This window comes from Netta rufina (assembly GCF_964035555.1).
Source record: "Netta rufina genome assembly, chromosome: 16".
Lineage (NCBI taxonomy): Eukaryota > Metazoa > Chordata > Aves > Anseriformes > Anatidae > Netta > Netta rufina.
In genome coordinates, this window is record NC_140140.1 from 8,986,315 (window position 1) to 9,011,352 (window position 25,038).

A 25,038-nucleotide genomic window follows, 5' to 3' on the forward strand; every position below is an offset into this window, starting at 1 on the left:
CAACTTTAACTTCATTTTTAGAAAGAACAGCTGTGCACACACCTCCAAAAAAAGTTGTGTACAGGTTTTTAAGTCAGGCACAAAGAACTTGTGACCCTGAACACCACAACCATTTCAGGAAAGCCTCGCTGCATATCGTTGCTAACAACACTACCCAAAACAGTAAGAATTCAAATTCTCACTTTTTTTTATTTTTAAATAAAAGAGAACAATGAAGAATGACCTGAAAGCTACTGAGAGTTCAAGAGAGCAGTTTCTGTAATTAATAAAGGGGCTGAGATACACTTCACCTGCTCGTACAGTCCTATAATAAAACTAAACTTCATTAGTTTTAGTATATTCATAGTGTCAAAATCCTTTTTTTTTTTCTTCTGACCAAGATCAGAGAAAAATACAGTTAATTGTGAAACGTGATGCTGTATTTTTTGGCACTTTTTAAAAATGCAGAAACAAATAAAGAAGATCTAAGCATGCAAATGACCCTTCAAAAAGGCTTTATATTTGTCTTAACTATATCTCTTTCCCTTATGGTCTTAAAATGAAATTTAAATATTATTCCCCTAGCCTTTCAGCTTCATCCATAGCCTTTGAAGAGCATGTATGCGTTTGGGAACAGACAATATTTATCAACTGGGAGGGAAAGTTCCTACAACAAATATAAGACAACATTTCTGCCATACAAAGAACAATAAGGATCACATGTGTAATAAGTCAGATTTTTCTGCAAACCTGCCTGGTTTCCTTAACAAGAACTGCATGTGGAGAGTCACAAGGAAGGCATTTAATTATTTTTTTTTAATGCAGGTATTCAGTGCTGCTTTCACAAACACTGAAACTCAGAAGCCAAGAATTCAGTCTTTTCAAAGAAGCATTTCACCCTACAGTTCAGTAGCACCAGCATGTTAGTTGCACCACCATAGTAGTTCTCTCATTATGGTAAGCAACAAATTGAGAAAATGAGCATTTCTCTTCCACGTGTAAACTGCATTTGTGTGCTTACCTAGAAATTCCTATTTTTTTAATTATTTTTTTATTAAAAAAAAAAAAAAAGCATTGGCTATTTTCAGCTTATGTTTTAGCTACTTAAAGAGTCTTCGAATAATAACCTCAAAATATTCCCACATGTTCAGTCTCACTATGCCATCATATATGTCATCCTATCCCCAGAACTCATACTAGCAGCCAGTAATGAACAAAGACCTTTCTTATGCTGCTTTCTGGCAACTCATATGCCAAACCCTAATTGCTCACCTGGCACAGACAATTTGCAGCTGCCTATACAAAACCCAGAAAGGGAGCTCCTGTGTACTTTATTTATAGGACAGGATCTTGGGAAAGTCGTGTTGAATTCATACTGCAAATAAAATTCTAAGCACATGCTTGAGAGAGAATTCAGTGAGCTCCAGGCCTTGATACAAACAGTTCTAGAAGCAATGTCCTGAAGTTGCCCTTTTACTTCTTTCTGACTTGTGCCAGGGATTTCAATCTATTGGAAGTCTGAAAGGCAAGAAAATTTTTCTTTGCCCCTCCTCACCCTGACTCAGTTGAGCCATGGATTTTTACCACCACCATTTCACAAAAGAGCAAACAAGTAGTGCCTTAAAACACTCTGCTTTTATAATCAACTTCCAGTTGATTTTATATCATTTCTTTAAAGTAAAAAAGATGCCTATCCTTGGAGGTTTTCAAAACTCAGCTAGATGAGTTAAGCCAACTTAAGTTTAAAGATAGCCCTGCTTTGAGCAGGCAGTTGGACTAGACGTCTCTGAATCAAAATTGTACTATAACACTATAAGGCTGAAGTGCAGCAAAAAGATATTTACATAAAGAATTAAATAGTAGTTTAACTAGGATAAAAGCTGAAGAAAAAAAAATACAGCTACCTATACTTAAGCATTTACACAGTTTTCATTGGCTCATACAGTACATTTTAGAAATCTAACAAGCCCACAGAACTATTCCTCATTACATCCTTTGACAGCACTGGAGTTTGTGCTTCAAAGCTGATTATTACTGATTTCCTCTGAACGCAAGTGAAACATATAGCTATCAAAAGAAGAGGGTAAATGGTTGCAGGAAGGAAAGAGTATCTGCACCTTGAGGAAGTATAAGGCTGTACAAGTATGTTTATATATATATTTTTATATGGCTTTTATATGAAAGAGACAACAAACAAGGTGAAGGCATAGTCCTCTCATCCTGGTCCTACCTTTACAAAATGAAGTTTAAAGCCAAAACAGGCATCTATCCTACAATATGTACAAGAAAATCCTGGAAGAGTAAGCTCACAACATGATTTGAAGTGTAGACTTACACCCTAGAAAAAATGCAGCAAAAGAAATTGAGTCAAAGACTGAAACTTTCTGGAATAAATAAACCTTAAATTACCTACCAGAGGAACCCAGTATGTGTAAAGCGCACCAAGCCTCATTTCAACGACAAATTGAGAGCAGGCCAACAGCAAGAAGTAAAGGTTGAAGAAGTATTTGAACTGGTTAAATAACACCTTAAAAAAAAAAAAAAAAAAAAAGAAAGGAGGATATAAGACATTAATGGAGTTCAGAAGTTACCCAAATTGAACCAACAATCTGAAACATTTTTGCTTGCTCCTCTGGTGTCTAAATGCTCACTTACAGTAGTCTAAAAATTCATTGCTAAAGGTCAACTTACTCTGCCTGTTGGATAACACTTCCACGTAGCTGGGCCTAAACCTTTAACACAAATAAATCATTTTGCTTTGAATTTAAACTTTTAACAATCCCCACTCTGCAAAGGGATGCTCACAATAAACAGGAACATAACCAGCTACAGGATTTTGTTTGCAAAATCACGCTGTAGACATTAGAGGAACTCAGATAACTCAGAAAACTTGACAGTGGTTCATTTTCTTACCCAACCAGTCAGTGACTGACTTCTGATTATAAAATCAGAGGGCACCTGACTTGTTTCTCCTGCTGCCCCCAGAAGAATGCATAGGATGGATAATTGAGCCGCTCCTCCCAGGAAGAGTGGACACCAAGGAGCTGCTGCCCATCCCATGAACCCAGGCCCCTCTTTCAGCAGCAGCACAGCCTTGTTGCAGGGAGAGAAGTGAAGTCCTCCTCACCACTTCATCCCACCAGGCGTGGGTCTGTCCTGCTGCAGCTGCCTGCAGCCTTTGCAGGAGGCCCACCAAATGCAACGTGAACATTGTTCATTTCCTCCAGCTCCAGGTTCTGCACTTCCCTTCTGCAGAAGCGCTGAAATCGGGCACTGCATTGGGGTGGGATGAGAAGCAACTTTCTTCACACTTACCCCAGGGAGAAACGTAAAAAAGTTGTATTTCTGATTGTTGATAACATTGCGAGGGTATCGCTGGTCTCTCTTCTCTGGATGGCCAAGCCAAACCGTACGAGGCCTTGGGTCTCTTCTCCCACAGCATCTTAGGCATTCGCAACACCTATGGGAGGAACATCTAACTTTAAATCAAGAAGTAAATCTTTAATCCTGACTTGCACACACACACCCCAGACCCCCTCCACCAGCTGGGAAGAACATCTGAGGATTGCTCCTTGATCCACCACCAGCCACCTCTCATCTGCCAGGTATCCACCATGTTACGAGCATCTTCAAACCAAGAGCTTGACTCCTTGCCAGCCGGAGGCCTTGCAGACCTGCCTCACAGCTCACTGGGCCACGAGCCAACACCTCAGGCAGGGCTGGTGCTGGTACTGAAACAAAACACGGCCACAGAGCCACGCAGGTCCCAGCGCCATGCTCACTGTTCAAAATGGCAGCACTACAACCTCCCAAACCCGGAAAGAGTCATTGTTCTGTTGTCACTGTTTCACACTGAAAGCCAATCTCTTCCTGATCCCTCTTGTTTTTTTTTCCCCTCTATTTAAAAGTAGTCCTGTTGGATTTCATAGACATTTGGAAAGGCTACTACCAGCCAAACTGTGAACTAATTGCTTCAGAGCTCTTGCAAAAAGTCTTTCCAGAAAACACTGCTAAGATCTGTCTTGGTTCACGGCACTCTAATACACAATTTTAGCTAAATACACACCTAACTAAATGAAAAAGTAAAGAACTATTTAAGCAAGAACACAAAGTATTCAGCTCTTGAAGTTATTGTCTTGCCAGATAGATGCACGCAGCATGAGGAACAGTTTACAATTTACCACACAGAATGTGGTTTTCTATGAGAATAGCTTTTTGTTTGTTTGTCCATAACTGCTGGATACAAATAGAGAAAGAAATGTTATCAGTTAAATAATTTCCTTCAGTCTATAGGGTAATAAAAGTCAACTTTGCTTCCAGATGTAAAGAACAGGTTCCCTCATGTGTTTCATACACGGGTATTAACCTCACAAGGCTGACTTGCAGGAGAATTTCCTCGCAAGCTTTTAAAACCATACAAAAGATGTATTTTTTTCCATAATCAAAGTCCATTAACATTTTACCGTTTCAGGAAGAGTAGCAGATGAGCCCTGAAGAGGTGGGCTCTCTAGCCTGGCCAACCTAGGCCATGTGCATAGAGCTGCCAGCAGACATAGGAAGGACACTTTTCTCACTCAAGCAGCTCTCAGACACATGCAGATAGGACTGCAGAGCACTACATAGCATGCATACTGGTGCTGGGAAATCACAAATTTTGGATGGTGCTGAATAGTTGCTTACCAGCTCCAGGTAAGCGAAACCCTCTATACCTGAGGACTTCACTAACTGTTCATTTGCTGAAGAGAAAATGCAGGAAAATCTGACAAAAATAAACACAGTGGGTAATGCAAACAGCTCAAAAAACTAATAGTAACAATCACCTAGATCAAATTACTGGAATAAAATAATTGGAGATGCTTTGATGTTTGAGTATCTAGAAGAGGCATCTGACTTCCTATGGACTTGCAGCACCATTGCTGCCATCTCTGCTTACCTTTAGCAGGGACATTGCCTAGAATTTGTAATATTTCTCTGTGGACTTCCACCCCTGACAATCTGTAGTACCATAACAGGTAGTACCATAAAAAAGTAAGAAACACCAGTAGCCCAAATATAGCCCACTTCTGAAAGTTACACTTGCTCCTGAAGCTATTGATTTTTGTCAAATCCACAAACTTTTTTCTTGTTAAGAAAACTAAAGAGAAAATCCTTCTTCCCCACATGACTGTGTATAATACCCACACCAGAAAAGCTGTCACCAACACAGGACAAACAGTAAAGCTGATGTTAAACACTCCAATTCACAAACTCTACGCCAGCAATATATTTTAGTAGCTTGGTAACTTTTAATTGCAGTTCCCTTTTGTGTTTGCAAATAAAGAGCTAAAACAAACAGTCGCTTTAAGAGTAACTTGTATTCCAATTTTAAATGAAAATAGTGAAAATGGTTGTGTTTGGATTGCAATAGAAAATTGATATGCTCTATAGAAAAAACGTATTTTGCCTTTTTTCATGATGGAGAAAACCACAGAAGATTAGCCTTGATTTCATGTTTTAACTACTGTGAATTTAGAATGACCCCTATGATAAAGCTCCAAACAAGGGGCTTTGCCCAAGGGAGCAAACCTGGTGTTCACACACCCGGTTTCATCAGACGTGCTTCCCAGCTACAGAGGGAGTTGCTCAGCCCTTCCAGTCAGACATCTGAAACCAGTTACCTTTGTTTATTTTTTAGGTTGGGCCTCTTGTCAGGATCCTACTGAACAGCAGAAAGAGCTAGGTACCTATATTGTAATATTCACTATAGGATAAGGCTTTGGCAGGGTACTTCTATAGTTTAACAGATAATTTACTTGTGCTGTTAATTTCTACAATGTAACATTCATCTGTAAACTCAAAAAAAAAAAAAATCTAAATATTAGGGCAGATTTTCAAGCCAATATCTAAGACTCCAAAGCAGACTTCCAGACATTTTAAAAAGTTCTATGACTTATCAGCCTATTTCATCATGAATGTAAAATAAAACGACAAATGAACCCACAAACTAAACAGAACGTTTTACCTTTAAAAGAATGTGCTCCACACAGCTGTTTACATACAATTCCAATGCTCCTAATCTTTTCCAAATAACTATGGATTCAATACTTTGAAAACTAACACCTAGCACTGCAAAACTGCTTACAATTGTGCTTTCCCAAATGAGATGGCAGCCAAGACTGACAGCACCTGTGAAGGTATGGAAGTACAAAGCAATTTCACAGAAGTGAAATAACCCAAAATTTAGCACATGTTCTGCAATCAAAGCCATGACCTCTCACAGCATTCCCACCACAGAAAAACCTGTTGCTGGAGGAATTTTAATTTCCAAATGATGTGTTACTATAAGGTTTGAGAATCAGTCTAAAAATAACGCAGTTCTAAGTGTAAACAAGAAAGGGCATGGGAGAATCTGCTGTGTAAAGTAACAGTTTTGTGAAATTACTCCCTGGCTAGAGTCACAGTTTTCACAACCTCCTGAATTACAGGGAAAGCAAACCGAAAACATAATTAGACAAACAAATGAAAAACTTCCTGCCTAACAAGTTTCTGAAGGCGATTATCAGTAGTATCAATGCTCCAGCAAAGAATATCCAGCATTTCTACCACAAAATCTTCTTTGTAGCCTTTTAACACATGGTTTCTTTGCAACATAAAGTAATTTGTCAAAAAAAAAAAAAAATCCAGCCAATGGAACACAATACTACAACCAGCAATAACAAAGTCGCATGTTGCAACAACTGCAGGGAGGTTTATCAGCAAGCCCAGGAATCCCGCTACGTCACTGCCTCGCAGCCTCTTCCAGGGCACGCAGTGCTGAGCTGGGAACTCGCGCACCCGCAGCTGAAAACCCTGGCAGTACAAATGCTGATCTTTATCTCATATATTAAAGAAGATCCCCAAAGATAAATATGTTTTCATTTTTTTAAAATGAAAGCATGTTGTCAACCCCAGTGCTGGCATTTAACTTTTGCCTATTCCCTGACCTTGTTTTCCCCTTTTGTCCCACCAACCGCCTGCATTCTGCCCGTGTTTTGCTGAGCGGGCAGAGCAGAAAGCCACAGCCCGAAGCTGGGGCTGGCAGGACCGCTGGTGGTGCCAGCTATCTGCACACTAATTGTGCAAGTGCCAGCCCACAGCCTGTTGCAATGTTAGAAATGGAGCTCTTGGCGAGGATACAGATGTCTCAAGAACAGAACAAGGTGCTCATTCTTACAGACCGATGCTTATCTCCCCAGCCTAAAAGATATTCAAGGGTCATCATTTTACTTATTTTTAACTCTTCGATGATGTCTTAAACTTCATTAACGAAGAATACATATTTAAGCTCATTAGTTCTGACTGAAAACCCTCCATACACCATCTGTGTTCCTTACAAACTGCATTATGCAAACAGGAGTGGCTGCACTGGCAGTTTGTGTTTTAACAGACTAATGGCAGGTTTCATCAACGCACCTAATGTCACATGCAGGCAGGACAATTTCAACCCCCAAACCCTTTTTGTAACATCAGCACGTGTAAGACAAAGTGAATAAACACCAGTTTTCATGGGCACTTTTATTACTGCACTGGGCTGTGTTGGCAGAGCACGTGGGGTGACAGCATAGTGCTCACCCCTGCTGCACCGCTGCTGCGCGTGCACAGCCACCCAAGCAAAAACCCCAAAGCTGCTGAGGGCTTGTACCAGGGAAAAGATGGCCATGCTACGGGTGCACAGTCCTCAATATGAAACTTGGGATACCCACGTGCTTGGATGACAGAACAGGGTTCCTATCCATGAAACAACTCATACCAAGTGAAAAATGGAAAAAAGAAGCAGAAGACTGATGGTGAACTTCCTAACAAACATTTCAGGCAGTCTACTCATACCCCTAAGGAGAAGAAGGGGAAGAGTAAACTTAACCTCAAAAAACAAACAAACAAAAAAAAAGAACACATTGTTTCTGGTGTCCAACTGAATGGATTTGTTAATCAAGTACTCTGGGCACACACAAACAAATACACAAAGGTACTTTCAGATTATCTTGGTACCCCTTTAAATTGGGGCTGTCAGCTTTTCTACCTGGCTTACGTGTTCTTCCTTTTAATAATTTTATTGTCCATGCATAGCTCTGTGATCTGCCATTTCTCTGGACACCACCCCTATTTTGGGGTATCAAGCTTAAGGCCCTATCCTATGAGGGAAGGGGCTGCTCAGGCCATCACGTTACTCCCCAGTTTGTGTTCAGGGCAACATCAGTGTCACCGCAGGAAGCTGGCTGTTTCTTGTAGGAGACAATTATCTGCATTATTAGGAATAATAAAATATTTTTCCAGCAGGAAGTCAAGGGACTATATCCTTGAAAAGAGAGAAAGATTTTATTAAAGAACTGCTTACATCATTCCCTCACTGCTGCTCAGAGATGCTGATAAAATTAGCATGCACTTTCCAGGAATAGGAATCACAAAGTTACAGAAATGTGAGCAATTTCCTATAAAAGTTTAGGAATACGCCTTTCTAAACATTTCTCCTACTCTGGTTTGCAACTGAGGTATGGGAGAACAGTATTGTAAGAGCTCCCGAAGCGTGGCAAATTAACGAACCACTGCATACCATGAACTTTATAAATGGGTATCTTACAGAAATAACATGAAAAAGTGTATGAAGGCAGCTTATACGGGGAAGTTTATACAGCATCGTGCCATTCACATTCTAAATCACAATTGAGAAACAGCAAAACACTCTAAAGTCACCAAAATCATTCAAAAGCATCTATTTTTTGATGTGAGCTGCATCCTGAACTTTGAGTCCTATAGGTGATACGGCTTTTAATCTGCACAGGGATCTGAATGAACGTGAGCTGGTAAAGATCAGAAAGGTTTACTGTGTGTTTTACATGGCAGTATATTTGGTTACAAGAATGTATTCTTAGCAATGATGTAAGAAACAGTAATATGACAGATTGACTGTCAGCTGCCCGACTAAAAGCAACTACCAAGAGGCAGTTTGTATTTATAAATGTAGCACGTCTGATAAAGAAATATATTAGGGAAAACATGAAAAATGCTTATGAAAGAAAAAAATAATGAAAAAAGTGCCACATTTTCTTAATACAGTGATGGTTTTGGTCAAATTACTGCTGAAGTTCCTCCATGCATTCAGTCATTCCTACAACAACATTCACATTTCTCAGATGATGCTTCTACGTTTCCCACAGGCAGTGCTGTTAATCCCCTGGCACCTTTAATCCACAAACCCATCTCCTACATTTCATTATTGTAAAAGCATATGAAGAATTATCCATTAATTTAAAAGACAAAAAAAATCAGAGCAGTGCATGACCACCTTGGCTCTTTACACACCTCCACGTTACCCAAGGGGTGGGTGCCCTGTCTCGGGACATCTCTGCAGCTCCCCCCGACTGCAGGCAGCCAGCCTGGCCCTGCCCTGGCACACCCACACGCAGGCAGGTGGCTGCCAGGAGCTCCCGTCTCTCTCTGTTGACTTTGAAATGGAATTTGCCATTTTAAACAGACCAGGAGAGCCCACAGGCACGTACTGGAAAGCTCCTCCTTCCCCGTCCTTCCCCCCGTGTTTCTGGATCGAGGCCTTTTTCCATTGCAGAGGCAGCGTGAGCACAGCAGTTTGCTGGTTTCAAAAAAAAGCCTCGCAGGATTGTGGACTGAGACCATAAGCTATTTAGGGAAAAACTTGTGTCATGCACTGAACGGAGCATCTGGGGTGCTTCAGGAACTTGCAGCTCACTTCCCATCAGAGTGCAGCCCCTGAGAAGCTCGGGCTCCCATGCCACAGCACCAGCAGTCCCATTAGTTAATGCTATCCTTCCTTCCTAATTGGCACACACTTCAGAGTGGTTTTCAGAGTGCTGCAAAGCATTTGGATGAATACAGCTGAATTCAAGGAGAACACAGAGCACACAGGCTTTGATTGCGGCCAGGAAGACCCACATTAAAGTTATGCTCAGGAACAGATAACCACTACTCCCACTGGTTTATAAAGCACATGCTTTCTCTCTTTGACACAGATCTCAGCTGTCTGGACCATTATTCATCTCTGCAAGGCTACTGTGGGAGTTCCTCTCTGGCTTCTCTTCAAAGTACGCTAGAGACTGAGGCTGTAATCAAAGCTGTGCTTGGATGACACCTGCCCCTGGCTGCCTATGGGAGAATTAGGCATTTATTTCTGTTTTGCTAACATACACAAGGATTTCTATGAAGCCATTCAGTACAGGAAGAGAAATCTGTTTCCCACTCCAGAAGACCAAGCTGACAAAATCTGCCCAAGAACTTGTCCCCATTGGGGGAAAAATAGACACTCTACAAACTGCAGTTGGGGCTATGTAAAGGTGAAGCCTTTCTAGGCTTGGTTACCACTGGGTTTTCATACGTATAAACGAAGGTGACTTTCCAGTGTCTTTGTGTTTTCCTCAGAGGAAACGGAAGTAAGAAGGTCTTGATTATGGCTTACGGCTCCCAGAACTCCATCCTGGATCTGACCCCAGGACCTTTTCCAGCTTGCTGGCTGATTCCTCCTTCAGTTGCTAACAGTATTTTGGACTTGCCTCACCTCAATGCAATCCACTCTATCATCCAGTGGAATTACGGACCTATCACAGCCTACTGATCAGTAAAACAAGACAGCAGTTCTCAGGATGCAATCACATCCCCAAACAGTTACAGCACCAAATAGAAAACCAAATCCCAGTTACTCAGACTGCTAGTAAGAAAAATCCCACGTTCATCTTCCTTCACAACTTCATGCTGCCCAGATTTCTCACTAGCACAGGAAGCATCACCTCTGTGACTGCTCACCAGGTAAGGTCCATAACCAGTGAACTGCAGCTTAGATCAGATGAGGGTTATTTCGGTCAGACACTGCTAACAGGGGCTTGCTGGAGCTTGGAGCACTTTCTGAAACCAATGATTCAAGAACCTTTGAGAAATTTCTCCGGCGGCTGCCTCCTCTCGCTGATCCCTTTCAATCACATCGCCAAATTGAATGCCACGGTGGCTGCACCTTGTGGAACCTGTCCAGCTGTGCATGCTACACAGCAGCTGGGGAATTATTTGCTGCATCACACATACCTCCCAGCTCAGCCTAGGCTGATGTGGCAACATCCGTGCCAGCTAATAGAAACAACGTTGATAACAAGGAATAATTCAAATAATTCAAATAAACTACAGAGAACAACTTCAATTAAAGGAACCCCAATAAAAACCACCAACCAACAAAAAATAAACAACGGAAAAAGTAACAATTTCCTCTTGTTCTGACAGGCGTGATTTCCCTGGAGATTTTGCTTTATTTTCCCATCACTCACATTTAGAAGCACACAAGTCCGAGGCCTGCACAGCAATTCCTGACAGCCAGGTAACTCGGCACCCCACACGCCCTGCTGCGTACAAACCAACCTGTCTCGCAGAGGGGCCATTTCCTATGCAAACAGTGTTCGAGGCTCATTCCTCCTATTTAGCTTCCTGGCTGGAAATATCAGTACCAACACCCTAGGAAGGTGCTGGGAAGGAAATATCAGTACCAACACCCAGAGGCATCTCCAGGAACACATCCCACATGCGGAACGCTGCAACACCGCCGAGCAGGCACATTGTATTGCTGTCACGGATACAGTTAAAGCCCGTTTAGCCCCAGACCTTTGTCACAGATCCGCAAACACTGTTGCTGGGCCAACATTATCCCCAGGCAGAGGCCGCGGGCTGGGGCAGCAGCACCATTCCCTCCCCAGCCTCAATTCCCCACCCGGCGGGGATGCAGCGGGGGGACACGGGGACCCCCGGGGGCTCTCGCTGCCGCCCAGCACCGCTTTGTGTCCGGGCTCTGGTTGCTGCAGCAGCTCGGGGATGGGGATGGGGATAGGGATGGGGATGGGATGGGGCTGGGGGCAGGCCGGGCTGCTGCCTCCCCACCCAGGGACCGGCCGCGCTCCCCCGGCCCCAGCAGGAGCCTTCCCTCCGCCGGGCGTGCCGCGGCAATGGCGTCAGGAGCAACCTGTTAGCGCCTCCTCCTCATCCTCCTCATCTTCCTCATCCTCACCTCCTCCTCCGGGCTCGGACCGGGGCGCGGCGCCCCCCAACCCACACCCCGAGCACAGGCTGCGGGCAGAGGGGGGGTAGGATGAAGGCAGCGGGCAGGAGGAGGATGAGGGCGGGGAGGATGAAGGCAGCGGGCAGGGAGGGATGAAGGCGGGGGGGGGGGGGGATGAAGGCAGCCCAGCAGCCGCCCCCGGGGTTCGCTCACCCGCCGCGGTGCTTGCTGTCCATCCGCTTCTTCTGCCGGACGGGCTGCAGCGGGATGTTGTCGGTCATGGCCGCGGCCGGCGGGGCGGAGCGGGGCGGGATGCGCTTCCCAGCAGCGCCTCGCTCGGCTCGGCACGGCTCGGCCGGGCTCGGCTCGGCTCGCCGAGGGGCCGGGCTCGCAGCACGCAGGTGCCGCGCCCGCTCCGCCCGCCCCGGTTCGCCCCGCCTCGCCCCCGGCGTCCCCCAGGCCCGGTTCGGCCCGCTCCGGGCCCGGCCTATGCCCGCTGCTTTACGCCGCCCCCCGCCTCGCCCCCTCGGGGTACCGACCCCCGGCACCGCCGTGCCCGCGGCCGAAGCCCCCCCAGCAGGCAGGGGTGTGGGGGCGCCCCGAGCCTGCGCCCACCTCGCACCCCACTCGTGCAGGGCCCGGGGACTGTCACCCACGCGTAGCAGCGCTCGCTTCTGGGTCCTGACACGGATTTCCTCTGCAAATCCAGGCAGAAATTGTTCCAACGTGTCCGCGCTGTTTGTGACATATTTTTTTTCTGTAAAATCACCTAAATAAACTCTCCGTCATAACTGGGTGTACAAACCAGATTCCAATAAAGCGCTGGACAGCAGCAGCTGAGACTGAAGAGATTTGTGTCTGCTTGGCCTGTGTGGGTTTTGTCAGACGGGGACACAGCCACAGGCCTTCCCACAGCTGCTTCGTGTCCCTGCCCCAGCCCAATGGGTCATCTGCCAGCTGCTCCGTCCTCTCCATCTATCTCACTTCACTCCACCTCTCCCATTTCCACTGCATTTTCTGCCTGCCGTCTCCATATCTTCACCTTCTTCTTTGCCATAAACAAGGAAGCAAAGGAACCCTTCAAGACCCACACACCTTTCTTGCTGCTGACCTTGTTCTTCATTCAAACGTGAAAAACAAAATTCCCAGTGGCAAAGATGTACTTCATAACGAAGACTGTGAAGTGGTACTGTCGTGGTCCCAGTTAAATGATGTATGCATTGCTAGTGATGTTGTTGCAAAAAAAAATGGGCAAGACAAATGCTCCTATACAACATCCTTTTTAAATGTTAAAAATATCTAGAAAGCCGCAAATAGGGAAGTCTAACAGGGCTAATGGTATCTGGTCAGCCACCAGAAATAGCCGTGATAGCCTGGTGGAAGCTTGGTGAAAGTCAGCGGAGAAAACCAACAAGTGATTGAGAAAAATCTCAGTAATCAAAACAAAGGGAAAAAAAAAAACTCCAAATTCTGTAACCAGCGAGGCAATGGCTCTGTGTCCCAGTGTGACATCTGGTTGGTGCGGATCCAGCCTGTAGCCCTTACACATGACTTCCTCCTGCTTCGTTGTGCCCCTGCACCACGTACCTCGCTGTGTGGCTGCACTCTAAATCAGCTTGGCAAAGTGACTGCTTTTACAAAAAACATCTGTCTGGGAGAGTGCCGTTATGTCTTTATTTCACATCCCATGGGAAGTTGGATGAGAGCACAGCCTGTGGGCAGCCGGGCAGCTCAGGGAGCATGCCGCTGCACCAGGACCTCACCTCCCGGGGAATCACAGCCTGGGTGTTGAATGCTGGCTGTAACCAAAACCTTGCCTGCACTGAGCACTGGTTGTGCCCTAGGTGCTGACTGCAGGCAGCTGACGACAAGGTTATTGCCGGGTAATAGCGCTCCAGCTGCCCTGGCCATTGCCCGAAGTTTGCTCCTGCCGCCTGCGCAGCAAATGTGCTGGAGGCTGTTGTTTGTGTCAGTGTAGCTCCTTCCTGTTTGAAACCACAAAGATTTACACCGGTGCACCTCTACAGATGGAGGAAATGCCCAGCGCAGATAAGGATCGTATAAAACAGAGCTACGTATCCATCACAGCCTCTCACACTGCAGTCCTGGTCACCACAAAATGTGAACCTCTTTCTAGAGCAAGGGCAGCTTTTCCTCTTCCATTGGCAGGCTGGTGGCAAAATCTTTCCCTTAACGAGTAACCTTCCTGGAAATGCTCACAGGGCAAAAACTCAGTGCCTACGCATGCAGCTGTGCCATGAACGCATGTGGTGCCACTCTGCTGCCCAGGCTGCCGGCACGCATCTGCCTGCACGGCCACTCCAAGCTGCTCACTGTGCTGCCCAGCTAAAATGCCACAAGGACAGTGACCAAGAGCAGAGTGTGAGTAACCCACATGTCAGTTCAAAGTGTACGTTAGTTACAGAGTGTACTTTGCTACCATGTTTCATCTCGAGATCCTGGGCGAGAAAAATACATGTACATGATAAAAAATGATGAGTCTCATAATTAAGCAGCACTACGCAAGCGTGTTGTGTACAGTAATATAAAAATTATGGCATTTAAATGACAGTCTTTAAAATACCTGTTAGAGACAAAATGTATGTATTCTGAAGGATGCAGCGCCTGTCCCCAAAGCTAACAACATGCATCCTAATCCTTCAGTGCCATGTTCACTTCCTACAGTGTGGTAAGTCCTCTTTTCAATGTGAAATATTTGAGAAAATCATGTGATCTGCCAGTTTTGTTGTTCAAAAATATTTAATGACTTCTTTATAATACTAATATTTATTTTTTTTTAATAATTTACTAGTCTTTAATGAATACTTATTTGAAAAAAATATGAGCGATTCTTCTCCTATAGAAGGAACAGAATTGCTTTGCAAGAACGCAGAGGAAAAACATGAGTAGAAGACATGCGTAGTGGTATCACAAGTGCTAACTCTTAGATCTTGTGCTTTTTTTTTTTTTTTGGTGGAAAGTGCCTAACATCAGAATGATGTAGACTAATAACACTTAAATGAAAACTCTGATTAGCATCTCACTAATGGTGTAATTTCATCTACCAAAAAAAATTCGTTAGCATAGCCAAATAGATGGATTTATTTTATTTTATTTTATTTTTACAATGAGAAGTTCTCATGCAAGAGAAAAAGAAAAAGGAAAATAAAAAGAGAAGAAAAAGAAAAAAATGTTTTTTTTTAAAAAAAAAAAAAGGAAAAGAAGAACAAAGAATAGTGAACCCCATCAGCGTTTCTGGGTAGCTCTGTTTGATTTCCTGTCCTTGCTGAGCTCTAGCTCAGGTCATACTACGGATTACAACAGCACAAAAACTGCAGTTGTCATTTAATTTTTTTTCTGTACAGTTGCAGCAGTCATCCGGACATTTTGTAATGAGGACATTTCAGCAACATAATTAATAGTTACACCAGTTTCAGGCACCACCACTGAGACTGTTTAGGTAGATATTTTCAGTGCTATTTGAGCTAGTGCAGTCTTATGCCAAGAAGACTATACTGTATTTCAATATAGTAATATCATGTTTTAATTTCTTCTCGATCTATCATTTCTATCCACTCATGGGGGCAATAGAAATAGAAGTAGAAATCCCTTCTCCTCCTACAAACATTTCAGCTCATAAAACCCATTTATTCCATTTTTCTCATATTCAACTTCAGGAATAAAAAGCAAAAACAATATACATTATATATATTTAATGAGAGAAAATATACAATAATAGAATTCACTTCAAATGATAATGTAATAAAAGGAGCAACAGCAGCACCTAAACAGGATGTTTTATGTAACCAAAACTGTCACGAGTGTTATCACCATTGCCACAAAACCACTGGCCCTATGCTGTGACTGGCTGAAATTATAACCATAGCCTCAAGGCCTTTAGTCTCAGTCTGTATAATAAATAGAACTTCTCAAATATCAGTGTTACTTCTTTTGAGGTGAAAGTGGCACTGAATTTTAACGTTGCCAGCATTCTTTTTAGCACCACATTTTGGCCCTTGACGTCTGTGTGATTCAGGACAGAAATGAATGCCATCACTCCTTTACATGGAGTAGATAAAGGGATGCATAGCCAGGTTTACGTATACCTGCATAATCAGCTAGTATGAATGTGGCAAACAGTGCCAGAAATCAAGCAATTGTGATTGTGCAGTCTACAGACTTGCTCCCACAGCATCTCAGGATTCAAACAAGCTTTCAGAGCCTTCCTTGAGGGGACTCTCATTTTCTGCCCTGTGTTGTAATGTGTTTGATTTTAGCTAGAAAATCACAGTGAACAATCTAGACTAGCCTGTAGCACAGCAGACTAAACCCACTTCTTGATATATTTCTTCTGTAGCATTAGCCTTGCTGTAAAGCTTTTGCATCAGATCTCACCATTCATGGCAGGTACGTGCTCCCCTGATTCCCAAACCTTTCATTTGCCTGTTGAGAAGGAATGCCCAAAGGAAAGCCTCCAGTCTAACTTCTCAAGGCTTGTTAAATCAAGTGAAATAAAGCCTGTTTTGGTTTCTCTGACGCCACTGGCTTGTTCTGTTGATGCTCTATTTTTGCAAGCAGAGAATTTGACAACTGCTAACTAAAATAAGCTAATTTGTTTTTCATATTTTAAATCATTATTATTTATTTTCCTTTTTACCCAGATAATTAAATGAAGACCATAGCAAACTGTTTTTTTGTTTTTTTTTTTTTTTTGTTTGTTTGTTTGTTTTTTTTTTTCCCCTGCATTCTTTTCATAGAGAAAATCTGGAGCACTTGATCTCCTCTGGGTCTGTCCTGTAGGCAGAATTTATCTAATGGTGCCAGCGTTTTTGTCACTGCACATTACATACCCTGTTTCAAAATCAGAAATCGGAAAGTCCAAGGTTGAGCCCCCATTTGTAATGCAAAGGGCTGTACAGATCTGCCAGGTGGTTGATTAGAATGATTTAGCATCTTTTCCCAGAGCAGGCAGTGCAAGCACACTTGTTTTGCAAGTGGGATTATATTTTATGCCCTGAATAGTCATGAGTCTCTTGTGGTCTGCCATTCAAGTTTGTGAAGACAAGTGAAAGTTCAGTCTTGCAAAGAACAGCCTGCGTACGTGACTGACTGCCCAGGGATGCCTGGACCATAAAAGGAATAAAGTTAAAATAATCTGATAATTTCAGTCCCCTTTCCTAACCACAAATGCAAACCAGCACTGAAAAATCAACATAATTTGTATTAAAAATTATTTTATACAAATAACTTAGATGCCAAATGCTTTGAATCACCTGTACATCAAGAAAAAATCAAGAACCATACTTACTATAGTGGTTCTCCGTTCTTGGAAGAGAGCCTTCACACCCCATCCCTTTGCCCTTCTCCCCCACCCCATTATGCAGCACTGCCACCTCCTCTTCCTCGCAGCTCTGCATCCAGCTGCTCACCTGCAAGTGATACCTTCCCTGAGTGTTTCATCAGTCCTCATATAGAACCAGGTCTCTACCCTCCACCAACTAAAGAACATGTGAATAATAAGCTATTACAGGGCGGTGCCTAAATTCCTCCAAAGAGCAAGCCCTAGTGCCAGTTCCCCACTCAAACTGTGGATGTTAGCTTTGACGGTACGTTTGCAAATTGTACTCACTACCTATTTAGATGCTGTGATACCATAGATTTATTCAATTTTGGTTGCATTACTAAATAAATGATGGAGTCTTTTATGTATAGGACTCCTGTGTTTTCACCTGATGAACCCTGTAGAAGGTCACGATAGTAATATTCTACTTGACCTTTTATACGCTGGAAGAGCGTTAGAGATTTGGGACTACATTAGCTTTTGCTTGTTTTGTTTATTGCTTCCCTGCCCACACCCCCACCCAACTATCCAATTAAAGGTAATTCTGACATCTAAAGAGACGGCTCACATGTAACTGGTTGCACAAAATGCCAATGATTCCACATGCAACTCAAATTGTGACACTAAGCTTTGTACCTATTATTACCTGATTTCACAACTGCGTGTTTTACAAATACCAGGATGCACCTTCCGAGTCTGAAAACATAACCGAGTGCAGATGGTATTTTCAGCTTCATTACGGAGCTGTGCATGCAGTGGCAGCATATGCAAGGCAGGCAGGTGTGCAGGAGCAGGGACTGGGTTGCCAGGGACTTGCAAACTCGCCGGAGTGCAGAAGCTGTGCAGCAGGCAGGCAGACGCTGCGTGCTTTCCCCATGCTACTGACTCATAGATGAGAAGGAAACAGGCAGCTCTGGTGAGGTGAAACGTCACCCTTGCGAGGCAGCACTGGGACAGACACGGGCTATTGCCTTCACTCAAAATAAGAGCAAACGTGCAGAAACTGCCTGCTCCTGGGGGGCACCGGCTGCACACGCACACCGTCATTGCCAGGAAGGAGCGTTTCTGTAAGAGAAATGCAAACATGAACAGGGATGCCAAAGCAGGAATCATTAGCAATATGGTATGCGTGTACATGTGCCCTAAGCCTACATGAGATGCATTCATCTTTTAAATTTATCTGTCAAGCGTCTGAACTCAGACAAGACTACTGCAATTAATTGGCAAGTTAAACACTACCAGATTATAATGCACTGTTAACACCTGCATCTCTGATCTGCACGGATGGCTTTGATATTATTTTTTCTTTTGACAAGTGGGCGATAGCGGATATCCTTTAAGCCTATATTTAATGAAGGCCTCCATAAATCCATCAACACTTGCTAAGGGAAACTACAATAAAGCTCATACTGCCATAGGCTCTGTTATCGAGGGAACATTTGGCATTCTCATAATGAAGCTGCAGAGCAGATACTTTTCATGTTGAGCTGAGGAAGTGCAGTATTTGTATAGGATCTTTTTCTTCCCTGCACAATTATATGTTGCAGATCAAGAGGAAAACCCCTCAGTACCTAATTTTCAAAACGAGAATATTGTCAAACTGCCATTCACACAGGATGGCTGCTGAATATAAGAAACAAAGAGAGAAAAAGGTGCTGATTTTTAGAAAAATAAACACACATTTCATTTTGTTAGCTCTTGAAAAGATCTTAGTATTAACTTAATCTGTCGTATAAGCTGTCATCACACTGATTTTTATTTGTTACACATCCTGTGGGTGTGATTAAAAAAAAAAAAAAAAAAAAAAGTAAAGCTTTAAACTGAGAATAACTCAGTATTTGTTTTACATTTTATGTTTGGAAATTTTACAAAAATATCTACCAAAAGTGGTTATTATGACAGTTTGAAAGAACTGATAGGAGGAACAGAAGAATTGGTCATGAGGAAATCGGATTTTTTTCCAAATCTGGACATTGTGAGCTCAGAATATGTACCAAGATTTAGGTGCCCCAACCCTGCAAATTATTTGAATGTCTGCTTAACTTTAAGAACCTAAGAAATCAAACTGGCTTCCCTGAAACAACTAGTGTGGCCAAAAAAAAAATATGCATTTGGTATTCTGAACATACAGACCATGTAGGGACATTTTTTTCTGAAACAAATTTGCAAAATGGATCTCCAGGAGTGTAAGAGACTGTTAACCCAATTCAGTTAACTTGATTAAAAAGCATCCTCTGTCATCACGTCCATGGAATTGCAAAGCCATTGAAGATCTGGGAAGATAATATCCATGAAAGAATTCCAGATAGATAGATTCTGCCTTACTGCACTAAGAATGCGAGTTATTTATCAGGCAGTTATCAGCCCCATGCATTCCTCCTGCACCTCCTTTCTGTTCAGCACGCACCACGTTTTGTGCAGCTGGCCCTCAGCTTCCCATAGTTTCATAAACCAGGTGCTTTGACTTTTGGTCAGCTCACAGCATTAATTTCATTTTGAAAGCTCAAATGAGCTTACTGAGGTACAGACAAATGTCTGAGACCAGTTGTAATAAAAACAGTATCTTATTTATGCTCTGCATAATATTTGCCCTTAAATCTATCTAAGCAAAAGCATAGAATCGCCTTTACATAACAGTTACCAGTTTTCCAAAAAGGCTTTTTTTGAGCTGTTCAGTGTGTCTAGCTGAGCCAGACTGGGAGGGAATACAGAAGCATCCCCACCCACCGCCAGTGCTCCCTGTGGTATCTACCTACTGAAGCCAGCCCCTGGCATCTGTGAGCAGCCGAGGAACATCTCCCTGAAGGCAGGCAGGCAGGCAGGCTTCAGCTTGCTCACTTTCCCTCCTCCAGCAGTCCCTGAGCAAGCATCAGTTTGACAGCAAACTTTCAGCTAAGATGGTTTTCACGCTTCCAAGTGCACAGAAGCAGCGACTGTGCTCCCTGCTCAGAGACACAAACACTGCCAGGGTGCATTTGTATTCCTCGCCCTGCTTGAGGCTGTGGTCTTCAGATTTCACCCCATTTGTCCCTTTTGCTTTTGTAGCTCTAGGTATTGCATTGACATCACAGACAGTACCCCTGATTTTCCCTCACAAGTTTATATTCTACATTAGGGGAAGAAAAAAAAAAAAAAGGTGTTTTCTAAGCAGAGGTACTTTTCAAGTTCCTCTGGCTATTTGAATGAGGATGGACTGCAACAACCCCTTAAAGACAAAAAAATGCATGAGGTGGCAGGAATTTTCATTACATATAAGGATCCTTGCTTAACACAAATAGCTCAATATATGTAATAGGCAATATATGTAACACTCATGGTAGTGCTCCTCACACAGTGGTTTCAAATGGGTACTTTTAATTATATAAACTACTGCTAGGTGCTCTGAGTTTTACTTGGTTTGTTTTTCAGTTTTCTTTAAAGAGACACTTTTATACAAGCTTTTAATAATGTCTGGATTTTGCCTCAACAAAGTATTGGAAAATAAGGCACACAGTGAAATCCACCTGTTCTCGTCCTGAATTGAGACATTTTCTGTACAAAGTAATTTAATCAAAGAAGTTAAGCTTTGGGCTGCAAGATGTGACAGACAGACAGGCTAATAAAGAACTGTGAAAGCAGAGGGATGCTGCATTGGATTGGCTGCGATAGCCAGCACATAGTCCAGTTACAATAGGCTTCAAAAAGTATGGTTGCCAATAGAGCAGCATCTGTCAGACACCTTCTCAAGTAGCAGTGGCATTAACAAAGTCAGAATGCTACCAAAAAATACTACCCTTGATAGTAATTAACTAAAAGTTCATAAAATAAAAAACACGATAACAAAATGGATTATATTATAACACACAGGAGTGTGGAATTGACAGTTCCATTTTCTGCTTCTGAGTTATGTTTCCTGTCCTGCTGGGTGTGCAGTGAGAGACACTTTTCTAGGTCAGTGATGAATGTGAGATGGAGCCAAACGCGTGTCCAGCGCTCGCCCACGCAGTGCCAAAGCAGAGCACTCGCGGCGAGGCTGCAGGCAGCATGCACAGGAGCCCTCGGAGCCCAACACAAGAGACTAAGAAAGCCTCAGCACTAGAGCAGGAATTGGATCACAAACGGTAATAAAGCCTCCTACCTAAATTGTTATTTTGCTAACACAGGACATTGTTTTTCCTAACTCCAAATGTACTACCAACTCTGCAATAAGCACAACAGCTTTCAACAGGAAAACATTACAAATGAATGCAATACTCGTCCCCTTTCCTTCATTTCAGCTTCTCTGCCCTCCCAGTGGCTCAAACACCTCAGCCAGGTCCTCTCCCTCTGTGGATGGATCAAAGCTCCTTGGCCATTTGTGCCTTGCTCCAGGTTGTACTTATCAGCCCTGAGGAGGCTCCCGCCTCCCCACTGCCAGCTGTTGGATCAGCTGTTGCTGAGTTCAGCCTGAAGAGACACTTATTTACGTGGTTTTAAGACAGTCTTGCACCTTGAAGCATACACTGACTTTTTGGAAACTTTTGGACAAAAGGGATAGGTCAAGGGAAACATTCCTCTTGAGGAACAGAGTCCATATATTACAAGCCTAGCGCACTCTACTTCTTTTAAATCTATGCAACCTGCAAGTTCAAATTTAACCTTTTAAATAAGCCAATTTTACCTTATCTCAAATGAATAAGTATGCTGCTTTCAACAGCTCTGCCAAATCTTCTATGCAATGAGCTAAGTAAGCACTAACAAATAAGAACAGGAGAATCCTTCAGGCAAGAAGAGAGGCTGATTAGCAGAGACAGCACACATACCATGCTTGGTCTGCTCTCACACCAGTGCGGCTTTATTAGCTTCAGTAAACTTGTCCCTCATTTACAACAACATAGTGAAGAAAAGAATCAGCTGTCTATTTTAATTGTGAAGATGAAGTGTTGCTGTAAAGCATGCCCACTGGCCAGTGGGTGAGCTCCAGCATGCTGAGTGGTTAGCGTTGGTTCAGCTCTTGTGGGCAGGACAGCAGTTAACTCCCAGCCCTGTGTGCTCCAGAAACACAGCCTCTGGTGCCACTACATGCAGCAGAAATACCCCAAGTACCCTGTGGCATGAACTGCTTTCTTCATGGTGACAGTCATTGGATGGGTCCCAGCCTTTCTTCAGGTCCTGTGCTAAGAGCCAGTGCAAGTGCTCCAGCCCCAAGCACCTTCGTCACCCAGCTGTGAGATCCAGCCGCAGGCACAGCAAGAGCTCGACACCATGGCCTGGAGGGTAAGCCCCCACAGCAGCACTTGCCAGGCCTCCTTGTTCATTCTCACAGCCATCCGCCTGGTTGCAGCAGGTCCCAGTCACATCCACCCTAAACCCTGAGCAACCACAGGCTAGGAAGAACTATTTGACAAAAATCTCACCTTGGTTTCTCAAAGTACCCTGTTAGTTCATCTAGAGCAGAGCTTATACTTTAACTCCTACTTTATTCACTTCTCACCTCCACTTCCCACCTGTTCACCAACATAATTGTCAACAGCACACACCCAAATACACACTTATAGAGGGTAACAAAAAGGCAGTCAGAGCCCGCCTTGAGGTTAAACTGCAATGACAGCTTGCTGGCATGGGATGTGCTCAGAATCTACATTGAAGAAACCCCACACCTCAGGATCTGCAAGAACGAGGAGAGCAGAAGCTACTAACAGTGCAAACCCCCAGATGGCAGGTCTTCCTGCTAGCACAACTGTTTGTTTTCTCCTGCTACTGTCACATTTCCATTACATCATGACGCCATTTAGTATTAAGTCTTTATTAGAGGCCAGCCTTGTTAGTACAGCCTGTCCTGAAATGAGGCCCCCTCTTCACCCTACCCCTGGTTGGCCCCTGCTAGCAATCAGATTTCCTGGTTAGGTTACAGTCAGAGACCTGCCCTACCAGTCCCCAAAACCCACTGCCTCCTCTTTCACACCACATTGTTCCCTGTGTGGCTGAAATCAGCCCCAAATGTGGTGCCCAGCCCAAGGTGCTTGAGGAATCAGGCACAACTGGAACATCAGCTCTGGCCACAAGCACATAAAGGGAGCCTGAGCACCACTGCTCTGTGCTTGGCAACAGTACCCATGCTAGTATGAATGCATGCGGACTACAGTTTGGTTTTACTTATCACCGTTTAAAGATCTCTTGCTATACTCCTCAACAGCAGTGGTTCAGGCTGTAATCACCTAGTTTCCCTTGAGCAGAAAGATTGTCTTCTCTTGCCCCCACCTATTTTGTCTTCTGGAGCTGTAGATCATTTGTATGTTTTATGTTTTCTACCTTCCAGCACACCTACCCTTTATTATCACCTTTAAATTGAACCCCAGTATTCCCAAATAATTGATCTAGGGCTTTAGGTAACAGAACAACAACAACAAAAAAATCACAACCCAGGACTGCAACAGGGTACTGCATACTAACGTTGCTCTTCAGGAGACAAATGCATTACCAGAAGGAGTGTGAAAAAGCCATCCCAAAATTTATTCTCAAAATGTCAACAGAAACGCATCAGTAGATACTCAAAAACTACAGAGTTCTTAAAAGTCATACATTCACAATGCAGAAAACTTGACAATTGGGATGCCTTTTGCATGTTCTATGTAACAATATCCATATTACAGTGTAAACAGGTACTGGTATGTTCTTACTTACAAGTCCAGCAGGAAAGGCACAACTCGGCATACAGAGATCATAAGCAAGAATCAGGTGCAACAACATTACACAAACTTTTGGTAATCTGCATTTTTGGGGCCTTCCACAACAGAGACTGGACTTGATTTCCTGCAGTCAAAAGACTTCTTTCCATTGTTCAGTCCTTCCATACCAAATGCTCAGTTTCCAGTCTGGTTTAGATCCCATTACACATAGTTCCAGCAGACGTTAGAGGAATAGTGAAAGGTCAGTCCAGTAAAGTCTTCAGGTGCTTCCACTAATACATCAGGTTTTGGTTTCAGATAGTGCATGGAAGCATCTGTTTGAATCTCAGTTCATTACAGTGGTCATTAATAGAAAAATAGACACTACATCTACAAAAGGAAAAAAATGAGGTAGATAACTTAGAATCCAGATGACCATCCCAGCAACCTTCATACAATACACATGGATCATTAATTACCATTTTGGCAGAATGCAAGTTCACAGACCACCAAGAAACTTAATGACCAGAGTAGGAATGCCATCCAAAAAACCCACAAAACATTTAACCTAAGCATGAATACTTCATATTTAAATACAGGTTTACACAGACTGATCTTCTAAATTACCCAAATTAAAAAAAAAATTAAAAAAAAAAAAATCTCTTGCTAAGGAAACCAGTTCCCATGCCTAATTGCAACAGTCACCTGAGATTCCTTGCAGAGCTTTTAGACCTGACTTCCCAAGGCAAGTCTTCCCTTTCAAGAGAGGAAAAAAAAAAAAAAGTATATACATACCCACCCATGTTTGTTTGGGGCTCTTGGTATTGAAATAAAACATCTAGGAAAAACTGCACATCTTTGGAAGTAGGAGTTTTGGCACTACACTTGGAGAACTGTCCTAGTAGTAGTATTAAATAAGCAGCAGTCAACAATACAGAGAATCAATTCCTTAGAAGCAGTGATTAAAGAAAAACAGCAACTTCCTTTCATAGAACTTCTGAGGCAAAAAAAGGAATTAAAAAAAGACTTTGTAGTTCTTATAGCCATTATAGTAAAAAGTACATTCAGAAACC

At 43.2% G+C, this 25,038-nt stretch overlaps 1 protein-coding gene across 1 annotated transcript in view; it reads right to left on the reverse strand.

Moving 5' to 3' along the window:
- ATP9A (ATPase phospholipid transporting 9A (putative)) overlaps positions 1 to 12,308 on the reverse strand; it is a 61,266-nt gene extending 48,958 nt beyond the window's left edge. Inside the window, exons 1-3 of the mRNA XM_084296667.1 lie at positions 12,212 to 12,308; positions 3,295 to 3,439; positions 2,393 to 2,506 (exon numbers count right to left, since the gene is read on the reverse strand). Of these exons, the coding sequence (XP_084152793.1) occupies positions 2,393 to 2,506; positions 3,295 to 3,439; positions 12,212 to 12,279 (327 nt within the window). The 5' untranslated portion in view covers positions 12,280 to 12,308. The remainder of the gene's footprint in view (positions 1 to 2,392; positions 2,507 to 3,294; positions 3,440 to 12,211) is intronic.
- Positions 12,309 to 25,038: the final 12,730 nt, after the last annotated feature.